Raw genomic sequence first — 14982 nt, 5'->3', positions numbered from 1 at the left:
TTACAAATGTTGAGAACTAACTAGCACTTTAAATCCAGTGTCTATTTATATTTTTCCCATGGTGAACACTGCTAGGAAGTGTTCACATAAATAACAAATAAATGAATGTAGGTAACTCATGAGCAAATTGGTTATTTGGGGTATTGTCCACCAAATTGCAGAATTTTTATTGATTTTTGTGAGTACCACCAATGAAAGGTTGTAAACCAATTGTGCATAAATACTGTGGATTGGCTATGAGATTAAATAACCTGAAACTCAACCCTATAGATCAGGTGTGGAACTTTCTTGAGCCAGTGTGCTCCTCTAATAAGTGGAGTGATGGTCTGTCTCACTGGGTGATAAAATTCGTCTACCACCTAGACATTCACAAATATCTATGCCTGCAGAAGGGTTTGAACCCACCCTATTGTTAGGAAAGTGGGAGTGCTATCCACTTGGTCAACCAGGCTGGCATGCTATGCTGCATTCAGAAAGTATGCTGACACATTTTAGCAGCTATACCAGAAACTTGATAGTGGAGGGAGCATTTATTTTCCATTATAAGACTGCGGGATGTATATATTTATTTTTAGTTTATGGATTTTGATTAATCTAAATTGCGAGGGCCACTTTGGGATGCTGTGATTTGCTGGTATCTTTCACACAACTTGAAGTTATCTATCTTATTTGGATTAATTAATATCCATAAACCTATAAAATCAGTGTATCCAATAGTCATACAGCAATCTCCTCTCAGATTCCCTTTTTATGCTTCCTAAAACTACTCCTTTTCAGTTCTAAATACATAATAATAATAAACATTCTTCTCAACACTAGGCTATTCACAAGACCTATTTCTTCACTGTATGAAATTAGCATTTGTTGATACCACATTTTGAGATTAAAAGTTACACAACATCACCTGTAATCACTAATAAGTAACAGAGGATATATATCACTAGTGGAAAAACAGTAAAACATTGTTTCCATTCTGCCTGAACAATTCTTTACAGTATTTCATTAGATATTGCTTTTGTGTTAGAGTAAACACTTTATTTAATATTACATATTGTGAAGTACCTGAAGTTGGAAGAATAATTATCCTCTGGTTGGGGGAAAAAAAAAAAAAAAAAAAAAAAAAAAAAAAAAAAAAACTAGTTCGAATCCTGGCTAGGATGCAAGAAACATTTATGAGGACTTTTCATCTAGAGCAGGGGTTGCCAACCTTTTTGTTCCCCGTACCCCCTTGGCTTTTAGTAAATTATTCGGTACCCCCCTATTCATTATAATAAGAAATAAATTCTTAAGTTTACCATACCGATTCAAAGAATATAAGAAATAAACAGTAATTAAGTTTTCATAAAAGCTTTATTCGGTAAATAAATCAATTACATTATCATAAAATTGTAAAATCTTTATTAAACTGCAGTAAAATCGACTAGTGAGAACCTTGATTCTGCTTCTTATTCACCAACAGTTTTTGAAATAGAAACCTGCATATCATGTTCAGGCTCCAGTTTGTTTCTTGTTTTGGACTTGATTGAAAACAGAACTGAGAATCCTGATTCACATAGATAAGTTGTTAGAAATGGGATTATAGCCATGTAAGCACGTTTGGTGATAATGGGATATACTTCTCCAAGTGTATACCAAAAACTTTGTAACTTCATTGATTGGAATTCAATTCGGAGTTTCTTGTTATTGTGGAGATCAATTAGCTTGTCTCTCACTGGGTTATTGTCACTGATTTTTTCTAAATCAATATGAAAAGGGTTACGTATCTAGACTTCATTCATTTGGTCAGGAGGAATTATTCTTGCAAGTGCCTCTTTCAAAGTTTTTAAATGCAATATAATGCTATCACGAACTTCTTGTTTTAGTTCATATGCCGGATCTGAAGTGATTTCATCAAGAGATTTGAAATTGGCAAAGTTACCTAACTCCACCCTTCTTCCCCCCCCCCCCCCCCCAGAGAGTCAATTTTTCTTGAAATGATTGTATCTTTTCTTCAGCTTCTGTGAGAATGACATCTGTACCTTGCAATGAAATGTTCACAGAATTAAGAATTCCAAATACATCAGAAAGATAAGCCATTAAAATCTCAAAGTTTGGATTTTTGAAATATGAAGCAAAAGCAGATTCTTTTTTGACTAAAAAATTTGAATTAAATTTCTAAGTTCAAAAACCCTTCCTAAAACATTTCCTCTGGATAACCATCGTACTTCTGTATGAAGCAGCAGTACGATATGATCTGCTCCAACCTCTTCACACAAAGATTTAAACACACGGTGATTCGGTGCTTTTGTTTTGATAAAATTCACAACTTGAACAACAACATTCAAAATGGCTTTCAAATTATGTGGAAGTGTTTTAGATGCTAAAGCATACCAGTGAAGGATGCAATGGCTTGTAAAAATATATGGGTTGATTTCTTTAACTAAAGTGGTGAAACCTGATTTTTTCCCCAACATAGATGGGAACCATTTGGTTTCCATGAAACCATTTCATGGAAACCAAATTTCCATGAAAGGCCATTTGAATCAAAAAATTATTCACCAAATTCATAATGTCCACTGCCTTTGTTGTTTCTTTCAAGGGTTTACAAAAAAGAAATTCCTTTTATTTCATTCTGATTTATATATCTAGTAAAAAACAAGAAGCTGTACACAGTTAGAGACATCAGTTGATTCATCCAACTGTAAACTAATTCTTGCTGGACTTTTCTTGATTTCCTGGACTACCTGTACACGTATGTCTTCTGACATTTCTCGAATCCGATCGCAAATTGTATTATTTGATAATGGTATTTGTGCAATTTTCTCTTTTGCTTCTTTACCACACATCAACTCAACCATGTCCATAGCACATGGCTTCACTAATGTCTCAGCAATTGTATGTGGTTTCTTTTCTTCAGCGACAATCAATGTAATGCGATAACTGGCTTTCAGTGCTGGCTTCTTCGGGGTAATAAATCCATGGTCGTGAAGTGTGATATTCTTACCAAATCATGCTCGTTTTATTCTAAATTAGGACTCTCACTCGTCAGAATGTTCAGAGTGAACATTCTGAAGATGCTTTCTCAATTTTGATGGCTTCATACTGCCATTGCTGAATATCTTGGAGCAAATGAAACACTGCGGCTTTTGTACACCTTCTTTGTCAAGCACAAAAGTAAAACTATATTACACATATGAATCTTGGTAACAACGTTTCTTGGCATGGTCATTCCTTGGGTCTGCAAAAATAATTTTTTTTTGTATATAAATCCTGATCTAACCTTTCAGCTTAAAAATAAGCTAAAAAATAAATAATATTTTAATGTATTTAAATCTTGATTTATCCTTTCATTTTTAGAAAAGCCTAAAATAAACTATAAGCTACTTACGATTAGATTAAAATTTAGTCGGCAAAAGTAATCTAACTAACCTATGTTTATCACTAAAACGTGTGTACTGTGAGCATGTCGAAATGAAGCAATTGGAATGTGTACCATACAGTACATCATGTGAATGTGCAGGAGGTGCAGATGCCCCAGAGGCAAGTCTCAACGGATTGCCGATCTGGCAGTTTCACTAGCAAGCTTGAATCTTAACCGGACATTTTGAGTTATCGGACCTCATCATCAAATTCCTGCCATGTACCCTCAAGGGGTGTACAGGATATGATAGTACTACATGAAAAATTTACATCATTACTAACTTCCTATCTACAATTTTCCTCCAAATCAGTCTGTTACTTGGCAAGACTCCAACATTACCAGATCTTATATTTCTATCGTCTAAGGTACTTTTTACTGTATCAATCCACCTCTATCTTGGTCTTCCTCTGGGTTGTTTTCCTGCCAACCTGGCAGAGAACACTTGTTTTGCTAATCTTTCCTTGCCCATTCTGTTTAAGTGACCATACCACCTGAGATTAGCTCTGCTAACGCATTCCTGGATGCTGACAATGTCAAGTTCTTTCCTAATATCCTCATTTTTAATATGATATTGCCATTGATGCCATCTGTTCACGGCTCTAATCTTTCTCAGGACTCCCATATCTGTGGTCTCTAGTCTTTGGTCAAGTGTTTTACTTCTGACGCAGCTCTCAGATCCATAAGTTAAAACTGGTTTGAACACTGTCTTGTATACAGCTAATTTAGTGTTACGACTAATTTCTCTCTTATTCCCTATGAATTTATTCAATTGACTTCCTACCATACCAGCTTTGTTGATTCTGTTGTCTATTTCTATATTTAATTTAACATCTTCACTAAAAATCGTGCCTAAGAAGCTGAAATGTTTTAGTTGTTCCACAGGTTCTCCATTCACAACACAGTTGACATTTTCAATGATTCTGCCTATTTTCATTGTCTTTGTCTTTTTATTGCTGACCTTCATACCATATCTATTACAACAGTTATTCAGTTTAATCACAGTCTCTCGCAGACTTGTAGCGGATTTATGTAGAAGTATAACATAGTCTGCAAAGAGCTGACATTAACATCTCCAATTTAAATAACATGTTTAATACCACTTTCCTTCATAATGTGATCCATATAGATAATGAATAACAGAGGAGACAATGTACATCCTTGTCTCCCACCAGATTTAACATTAAACCATCTTCCTGTTCCTCCTTCAATTCTAACTACTGACTTACAACTCAAATAGACTAAGTATTGCTTGATATAATGCCCCATTGACACCATATAACTGTAGCATATTGAATTGAATTGAATCGCTTCTCTCTTGATACCTTGTCATATGCCTTTTCCAAATCGACAAAACTTAAATACAAATCTCTGTTATATTCCCATGATTTCTCCACTATTTGTCGTAAAGTGAAGATTTGACCTGAATCCTTTAAGTTGTTTGATACCTGCAGTAAACAATCTGGCAGTAACATTTATCTTCTATCTTAATTTTAGGAATGTTACTTTTCTAAGAACTTATAAATTGTTGGCTTGGATAGCTGTAAATGAATGTATTGCATCTATGCTTGTTCCCCAAGTTATATATCCCTCGTACAGAGAAATTAAATTTTTGGTTATTTTAAAGGTGAGATATATTAATTAGTGCTGCAATTATTTGTAGATTTTAACCAAAGAATATATATATAGTGCAAAATTAATAATAAACTGGGTGCTTATATAGACAGAATTTAATTTTATTGCTTTACAGTTGACTTTGATAGTAGACTTGTAAGGACCACAGGAATAGTTTGTTATAGTGAGTCTGCTTTAGAGTGAATTTCTTTTTATCATAATATTTTACCTATAGAGCTTTGGTCAAGACCTTTTGCTAGTTTATTATAGTGAGCAAGTTTGTTATAGTTATGGTGTGTTGACTGTATTTGTTACTGATTATATTTTTCAGGGTTAGCTGGTATCCAAAGGATGCACTATTTACTTTTCTTATGATTAACTGATCTGCAAATGGGCTAATGCATAACTATATATATGGTTGGAGTTTTTTAAAAACACTTGATTGTTCTTTACTGCAGATAATATAATTTTATATATTTTTAATTATCTACAAGCAAATTGCAAACTAACTTCCATATTAAGTAGTTATTGTACATTTGTACTGTAATGTACAATATAATATAATAATATTGTATCGTTATTGTTGTTCTGGAACCAAGAATGTGGCAAAATTGCATCAGACTCCAAGTGCATTGTACCAAAAGTAACATCTCCTTACTGTTTTTTCTGAAGATTACAATTGTTTAAGATGTATGAATTGTATGTTTCCATTCTAAACCTCTACCTCATACATGATTCTGATACATGGCTAATGTGCTAATAGATTCTTAAAAATTTATGTTGGGAATTAATATTAAAGAAATGAAACAGTTATACAGAAAAATCTGTGAAACTAACAAAAACATTTTGAAGCATATATGAGGTACTGTGGGTACTGTTTCTTAAATCATGTACTGTATTCCATATCTCAAAGTTGATGATGAAATGTTGCGGTGTGCAGTAGTAAATTTTGGAAAAGTTTAACTGATTTTTTTAGCATACAAAAATACTGTCTTATGTTAGTTTTACTCCTTGACATTATTTGTTGAGAAAAAAGATTTGTTATCTGTTATAATAATTACGTCATCTGTATATATGATATGTGATTGGTCTTCCATTGACTTTTTACTCTTTTTGTTGAGGAAAGTGCTTTTTTAATGAGCTCTTGGATGAAAATTAAGAAGGCATGAGGAGAGTGGGCATCCTTGCATAACTCCGTGTGTGATTTCAAGTTTTTTAGTTGTGATATTTTTATATTGAACTACTGCTGTTGTATTTTGATGGTAGTTTGGAAGAAATCTTAGTGTTTCAAAGTCTGTTTTTCTTTATTAATATTTGAATAAGTTTTTCTCTATTAGCAGAATCAAATACTAGTTTGAAATCCACAAAACAGCAGCAAAGGTCTCTCTCCCTTGTCTTACATGATTTCAGCCAGACTATGAAGAGTAAAGATATAGTCAATTGATAACCTGTTTTTTTCTAAAGCCAACTTGTTTTTCTTCTGTTAGCTGTTTGTAAGTGTTATTTAGATGATTCTGTATTATTTTTGTAAGAGTGGCAGAAAAGAGTAGTTGGTCTATAATTGTTACATTTTTGAAAATCACCTTTTTTTATATATAAGCAAGGTTTTGCATTTTCTTATGTACCTTTGTGTTATCAGAGATCCTATGATATCTGAATGAACAAATAATTTTACTGCATATTCGGATACATTGCCTTTGTTACTGTGGCTTCTGTGAAGAAATGCCTAATCAAGGACTCTGAAGTCGGGCAACACCACACATTTTGGAGTTGTCATATTCTTGTCCATTGTAACATGGATTTTCACTTCTCTGAAATTGATAATTGAGAAATGTTAAAGGTGGTCTCATCATAGAAATTAGCATTATTATTACTCAAGAAATGTATTGTTTTCATTCATCTATGGTAACATTTGGAGTGTCAGCACATTGTGTTAGGTTTGTTATTTGCATGTAACTTTTGCTTCAAATGAATGTTGTTGTAGTCTCTAGGCAAAAGTCATTTCTTTGCACACCACATAATGATAAACCATAGAATACAATTTGTGAGTGCTCTGATTAATGGATGTGAAACTGTGGACAAGCTTCCCATATCATAAATTAGTTTGCATCTGCTTTCTGGTTAATGTTTTATCATTCTGCTATGCTATGTTCTCTAGATAGGAAGATTCCTATCTGTATTTCTGCCTGAATTCCTTTGCACACAAACTGACAAGTTGAATTCAGCAATCTGGATACACTTTCTGGTGCGCTATGAATTGTGCTCTTTTGACACTAAATGTTATCAGAATAGCACCATTTGGTAGTTTATTTGCACTAAATGATGATTGCATGTGTGGTGAAAACCTGTTATTTTATCAGTTAGTTTATGAAATATATTTTGTTTTTGGTAGTAATATATCACTTAAGTAAGTTTATAGTTATCCTGGCAGCAGCATTCATCTTACACAATTAAAATAATTATTTATAATACAGTTGTAGAGTCCATAATTTATATAAAATGAATGCTGATTACCATGTAACACTAAAGGAAAGGATTCTGATAATTCATGGAGATTCGATGCACAAGTGTTGCAATCCCTACGGTAAGTTGAAGATTCATGTTTCTGTTTTGATTAACCAACTGGCATTTAAAAAGCATTGTAGAGACAGCAATATCATTTCAAACTGCATCAAACTGAAAAGAAAATTCACCTCGATGAAAGCACTACGAATATATCACTGTATGGAGAAACCATTGCTCAGAGAACAGATCCAGGCTACTCGAAAGCACTAGGCATTTACTCAAAACCAGGTCAGGAATTTAAAATCTGAACTTTCAAGTTGTTTGAACCCAGATATTTGGGATATCCTTGAGAGAATTACAGACAATTTGGCGAATCATATCCAGGAAACAAAGAAAGCAAAACTCCTATCCACATTTCTTAGACTTAAAGATCGGCAACATTCAGAAAACCAATGGGCATATTTGAATTTCTCTGCAGTGAATGAAAACAGCCAACCAGAAGCAAGGGTCAACAGGAGCCACCAACTGCCTTCAGCGAACAGTCACATAGTCAACCAATCTAACCACACCCTGAACATTGATGAACTCGCAGCCCTCAGCAAAGGTTTATAAACTTTGTCGTGGCACCCAGAACGATTAACAAACTTGATGTTATTTACAAAAAGAAGCTTAAGATTTATCCCGACCACTATAGCAGATGAAGTACGTTTGGAAACTTCTAATATTTTAAATTTAAATTATACTAAAACAATAACCAGCAACCTAACAAAATCGGAATTGACAGTGGTGAAACCACTAAAATTAAATTCGGACACCGTAATTACTAGAGCCGATAAAGGCAGTGGCACAGTTATTCTAAATCAAACTACTTATTTGGAAAACATGAATCTAATAGTCTCGGACAACAGCACCTATCAACTTGTTAACTATGACCCTACCAATCAAATAAAAAAGAAAATGGAGAAGCTACTTAAATCAGTCACCACATGGCCCGAAGATACTGTTAAAAAATTACTTCCACACTACGCTCTTTCCCTGAGAATTTACAGTCTACCAAAGATTCACAAACAAAACAAAACACACCACTCTGGCCGATAGTTGAAGGTACAGACAGCTCCAATTATCACCTAGCCAAGAAACTAGTGCCAAACACTCAAGGAGTTAGTAGGTCATTCCCCCTCAAAAAACACACAACATTTTGTAAACAAAATCAAAGATATAACATGGAAAAAGATGATTTATTAGTCAGTTTTGACATCTCTGCCCTCTTCACAAATGTCCCAATCAATGATACAATCCTTCTATTACAGGACAAATTCCCTCCCGATATCACAGCGCATGTGCATGTACTGTGTTCTGGCTATTTTGTGTGGCAAAACACTTTCTACTACAAAAAGAAGGCACAGCCATTGGCTCACCATTATCCCCCTGCCCCCATTGCTAACTTTTACATGGAACATTTTGAGCATTGTGCTCTAGATTCCTCTCCTTTAAACCACAAAGTATGGCTTATATATGTCGACGATGTTTTCACTATCTGGTCTCATGGTGCCAGACATTAGACACTTTCCTCAGCCACCTAAACAAATAACACAAATGCATACAATTCACAACTGAGATTGAAAAGCAGAACACATCTCTGTTTCTAGATACACTTGTCACACGTCTTCCTTCTGGTAGTCTTTCCTTCACTGTTTAGGAAACTGACACATACTGCCCAGTATATACACATAAACTCCTACAACACATAAACTATGGGTCATTAATGCACTAAAAAACAGGGCTTTGAAGATTTGCTCCAATGAACAAGCATTTAAAAATGAATTAAAAGTTATCAGCAATACCTTCTTAAAAAATGGTTACAGCCAAAATGTTATCAACAAATTTTGTACAAGACCTTACTTTAAAAAAAATAAACAAGACTACATTAAAACTAACCATTCTATACATTAAACGGATATCAGACAAAATAAACAGAATACTACAAAAATACAACCTTAAAGCCATCTTTAAACCTCCTGCAAAATTAAAGAACTTGCTCAACTCATCCAAGGATCTACTCCCTCCACTGGCCCACCCTGGAGTATACCGTATTCATTGCACCTGTAATTTATCCTATATAGGGGAAACAGTATGCACAATTCCCATTAGAAAAAAAGGAGCATAAATGACAAATTAAATATAATAACTATGGTCAAGCTGGTTTTTCTGATCATGCCCTGAACACTTGACATAGAATTGACTGGAAAAGCACCTGTTAATTACATGACACCAAAAACATGGTATGAACGTAAATTTAAGGAGGCCTGTGAGAGTCTTATCAATCACCCTAATCTTAACAATAATGATGGTCTAAAAATCTCAAGAATATGGAAGGCACATATTCTCTCTTAACCTTTTATCCCTCAGAGTTAATTATAAATAGGACCATAGGCAATCCAGGATCCTTAATCTAATATAACAATTGTCATGTTAAATTAGGACATCATTTTTACTGTAACAAAACTATCTATATGAAAGAATGTTTCTCTGATGTTGTCTTAAAAAGAATATAACTTTGATGTAGTAAATTTATTTTATCTCATTTATTTATTGTAATTTTATTTTATTTTCACTAGAGGTCAGGCCGGTAGAATAACCGTTGATCAAATCATTCTCTTCGACATACTGCGTGAAATATAATTTAGCTTGTCTCTGTATATATATATATATATATATATATATATATATATATATACTCCAGATAATTACCTTAATATGAAGGTCGAAACGTCGGGAAATTAAAATAATTATTTATAACATGGTTGTAGAGTCTATAATTTGTGTAAAATGAATGCTGATCACCATGTAACACTAAAGGAAAGAAAAAAAAGAAGTGTTTGTAATAGACTGTTATGCACATCCCTGGAAGCCACATCAAAAAATGTAGTTGATAAATAGCTCCTCTCAGGTGGCTTTGTATCAGTTATTTAACTAATTTCCAATTGATTAATTTCAATAGAGATGCATGAGCAGATTATATTATACAAATACATGCTTGATGATAAAAAAAAGTGTCTGTCATTGAGGATATCTGCAAGAGCACCTGTAGTACATATGCAGAAAATATGTAACAAGCATATGGTGATGACTCTTTCCAGTGGTTTACTTAAAATACATACTTAATAGCATATTTTACTTATATAAAATTCACTATATTGTGTTAATATTATGTCGGTATGTTTTGAAGTATAGCTCCTTTTACAGTTCCTTCTGTTAGGAAATGATCATTCTGTGCAAAACTTGCTACCAGTGATTTACTACTTAGAATATTTCATTTTTTTTTTTTATAGGGAGTAAGGAAAAGTGCCATTGGCCAGAGAATCATAGCTATTCTGCCATATATCAAACAAGAAATTCCAATAATGATAGTATTTCGAGCTCTGGGATTTGTTGCTGACAGAGACATTCTAGAGCATATAATTTATGATTTTGAAGATCCAGAAATGATGGAAATGGTAATTCTTTTGAATATTTATAAATTATTTTAATTTATAATGCATTTGCTTATTTTAGTTTGAAAGATCATCTTTACCCTTAAGGGATGTACAAGATATGAAGATGATGGTGCTGAATAATTAAGTTTACATTATGAGGTTTGAAATTTGCCATCAATTCATGTTACAGGTATTTTTTTGGTAGATTGGGTTAAACTTGTTTGCTATTACACCCTGAATATGTTCTGAGAATATATTCTTCAGGAGAGTTAGCCATATGATAAAGAAGCAGCATTATCAAGCAGTATGAAAACTATTTTGCAGTGCATGCAGTGAAGACTTAAGTCCAATATTGAGACATGGTGGTAGTCGCTTATTAGCATCTTAGAGTAGGATGGAAGGCCAAAATTTTGAGTTGTTCAGTATTTATTAAGTAGTAGGCAACATGATGCAACTTTTGGTTAGAAAGATTGGTTTGAATCACACCTTTTTTCTATTGAAGATGAGTTTGCCATTCTCACACAAAGATCAATTTCCCCTGGAAACCCAGGTTTTAATCTTGCAATACAATCAGTTTGCCATAGAACACATTCTTTGATGTCATATAAGTCTCAGTCATATAAAATCCAAAAAACCAAATGCAAATAATCCATTTTTCTAATATAAACAGTTTATAGAAAAATGGTTACTTGTGCCCTGGACATCCTTCAGTTACTAAACAAACTGTGGAATTTAGACCAGCAGGACTCACATCTAATACTTGTAAAATTAAAGTTTTTTTTTTTTTAATCACATAAATTTCACTTCTAAGTGCTACATTCTGAATAAAAAAAAAAATATAACAATTGTATTATATATTGACAGAACTTTATACACACCCTAGGTCATATGTTTCATGTTGAAATCTAATAAATTATCAGATATGATTATTGAACAACATACATATTAATTGCAGAATTTTCAAATTATGTGTCAGATTTTCTTAGCATACCTTTTGTATCCATTAAATTCTGGATAACACCCAACTGGCTATGACATCTGTCAGATGAAACTTGAAGTGAAGTGGCCATTAAATTTGCAGTATCATTGAAATAACGTGCATAAGTGTGAGATAGTCGACATCTTATCACCATGACTTGTTGAGTGGTTAAATACATTTGACTAAGATCTTTTTGAATTCAAAAATGTGAAATTGAAACTTGTGATACTAATAATCAGAATTTATCACACAAGGTCCACGCAGTTAGCCTAGTGGCTATGCGCTTCGCAACCATATGCCTGGGTAAGGAGTGTCCTAGGTTCGATTCCCATCGGTGACGTGAGGAGCTGAAGGATCTTCCTCAACCATAGCCAAGTTAGCCAGTCTTGGGCGTGGACAGCAGGGTTTTTTCCCCAGTTTATTCTGGGGTTTTTCATCCTGCAAAGCAGGCAAACTGGCCTTGAGAACTCAACACTACAGGCCTTAGGATACACCGGGGCATAAGGCTGACCACCTTATCCTGTAAACGGAGTGAGGTCCGATGATCAATGGACCCTCGACACCGCAAGGTAAAAGAGGGTATAAGGAAGATGATGATGAAGTTCAGTAATTGTGAACTCTTTTCATTTAAGGAGCCAGCATTCAGCATTTTGCATATGACTCTTTGAAATCAGATGCATGCAGTATTTTCATTCACTTAAAGATTTGTGCTGGTAATTGATGTTTGAATGCTGTTTATTTTATTGCAATTTATATTGTATTGTATTGTGCTGGTGAAGCAACAGTTATCTTGTTTCTGTAGTAAAGAAACAGTTACCAACAAACAATATAAGATTTTGTGGACTGTAAAGAAGGGGAACATTTTTTTTTTAAACACCTTTAAAATCAGATTTACAGATATTAATGTAGCTCTTACCAACAAACAATGCTTATTTTGTAAAACAATAGGTGTCAGTACTCTTTAGTATATTTGGTAAATGTGTAAAAAATTACATGCTATACATCAAAATGTCACTGCTAATATAAAGGTGCGGTATATCATAAGAAGCCTGAATGGCAAAGAAATGGAGTTAGCTGAGGAATTAGATAAGTACCAGATCCACATAATAGAGGTGACAGAAACAAAAAAAAGACGAAAACTGGTGAGATCTTTCTGAGCAATAAATGCAAAATGTTATATTCAGGCAATGATAATCAAGGAAAAGGAGTTGCCATAGTATTCAACACTAAATATGAGGCTAATCTTATTGAATGGCAGGCAGTCTCAAATAGAGTGATGTGGGCAAATAGCAGAATGGGAACTGGACAATGAGACTTATTTGTGCTTATGGTCCCACAAAAGGTTCTACTAAGGTAGAAGTGGAGGAATTTTTTGATGCTTTAGAGAAAGCAACAGATACACAATGAAAAAGGAAAAGTTGGTCCTTGTTGGGGATCTAAATAGCAGAGTAGAAAATGATTGTGAGACATACAAAAATATTTTGGGAAAATTTGTTGAAAAGAGCAAAGCTAATAATAATGCAAATACCTGTTGGATTTCTGCTCAGGACATGGATGGTTATTACTAACACCATGTTCCAACATAAAAATGTGCACAGATTCACATGGAAAGAAGAGGCAAGGAATAAAAAAAGTCTCATCGACTATGTTATTGTTGATAGTGATGTTTTTTCCCTGGTGCAGGACACCAACATGTACCGAGGATTTGAAATTGAAAATGATCACCATTTAGTCTTAACAGGATAAAATTGAATTTCATATTGAAAAGAAGAACATCTAAGAAAGTTTTAAAGCGAAACTAGCTAAACAAAGGTCATGGGAAGACTTTGGTAAGAACATAGAAAGTAAATATCAAGAAGGTGGCAAGATATTCTTGAGGTTATTGAAGAAGCTTAGAAATGGAGGAAAGAGTGCTGTAAAAGGAATTAGAGATGATTAAGGTGACATGAAAACTGGATAAAAAGATATCCTTGAAGTATGGAGTAATTACTTCAAAAAATTGCTAAATGAAACAAGCAGCGATGGCAGTACAGTGGTAAGAAACACTCAACAGGAATGCAGTTTGAAATACATATTTTCTACTTGAAGTAGAAAAAAAAAGCCATCAAAAGTCCTGAAAAGTACAGGAATAGTTGATATTCTACTAGAAATGCTCAAGTAAGGAGGTATAAAAATCTATAGTGGCTATACTGCATAGTTCAGAAGGCCTGGACAGATGATGAATTCCAGATGGTTGAAGTATAGCCCTCATAGTAACCATATATGAAAAGGGAAATAAAACTAAATATGAGAATTACAGAGGTATTTTTCTACTGAGTATTCCTGGTAAGATTTATGCAAGTATAACTGAGAAATGGTTGAGAAGGATTGTGGAAGAAAAGCTTGGTGAAGAACAAGCTGGATTCAGCCCAACTAGAAGCTGTCAGGATCTGATCTTCACTTTATGACAAATAGTTGAGAAATCATGGGAATATAACAAAGATGGGGTGCAAAGTCCATTTCTTCCTCCGTGGTGCACCTTGGAGTGTTGGGAATCCTAACCATTATCGGACCTGGACAAAACACCACTAATAGAGCTCTGGCGAACACTTGAGAACCCTAGTCAGGAGAAGTGTACAGGGTGTTCGGGATAAATTTGACAGTTTCGTAAGGAAAAAGAAAATCTTCTTTGTATCTATTAAATTTAATGAATTGACAAAAAAACATTACAGGCAGAGTTAATTACAATACTATCAACAAGATTTACTCAAAATAACCACCATTAGCATCGATCACAGCTTCAATTCTGCTTCGGAACCTCGAACAAGCTGATGCTACAGTCTCCCTGGGAAGGGCCGCAAAAACTGTTTTAATTTTATCCATTAACTGGGCTTTTGTATTACTGGAAGTGCGATTGGTGTCTTTTTCAACTGCGCCCCATACAAAATAATCCATGGGGTTAAGGTCTGGGGAGTTTGGAGGCCAAACATTTGGACTGGTGAAGTCATAGAAATTTTCAGACAACCATTTTT

The 14982-nt window shown here is 34.0% G+C and overlaps 1 protein-coding gene across 1 annotated transcript in view; it reads left to right on the top strand.

Moving 5' to 3' along the window:
• Positions 1-14982, top strand: part of Polr2B (RNA polymerase II subunit RpII140) — a 203190-nt gene that overhangs the window by 33637 nt on the left and 154571 nt on the right. Inside the window, exon 6 of the mRNA XM_090409695.1 lies at positions 10849-11013. Coding sequence (XP_090265821.1) covers positions 10849-11013 — 165 coding nt within the window. The remainder of the gene's footprint in view (positions 1-10848; positions 11014-14982) is intronic.

This window comes from Typopeltis vanoorti, chromosome 20 (genome assembly GCF_054136105.1).
Source record: "Typopeltis vanoorti isolate ZY-2024b chromosome 20, IOZ_Tvanoo_1.0, whole genome shotgun sequence".
Lineage (NCBI taxonomy): Eukaryota > Metazoa > Arthropoda > Arachnida > Uropygi > Thelyphonidae > Typopeltis > Typopeltis vanoorti.
Note: the sequence above shows the minus strand (reverse complement) of the source record. Positions and strands in the feature narration are given on the sequence as shown.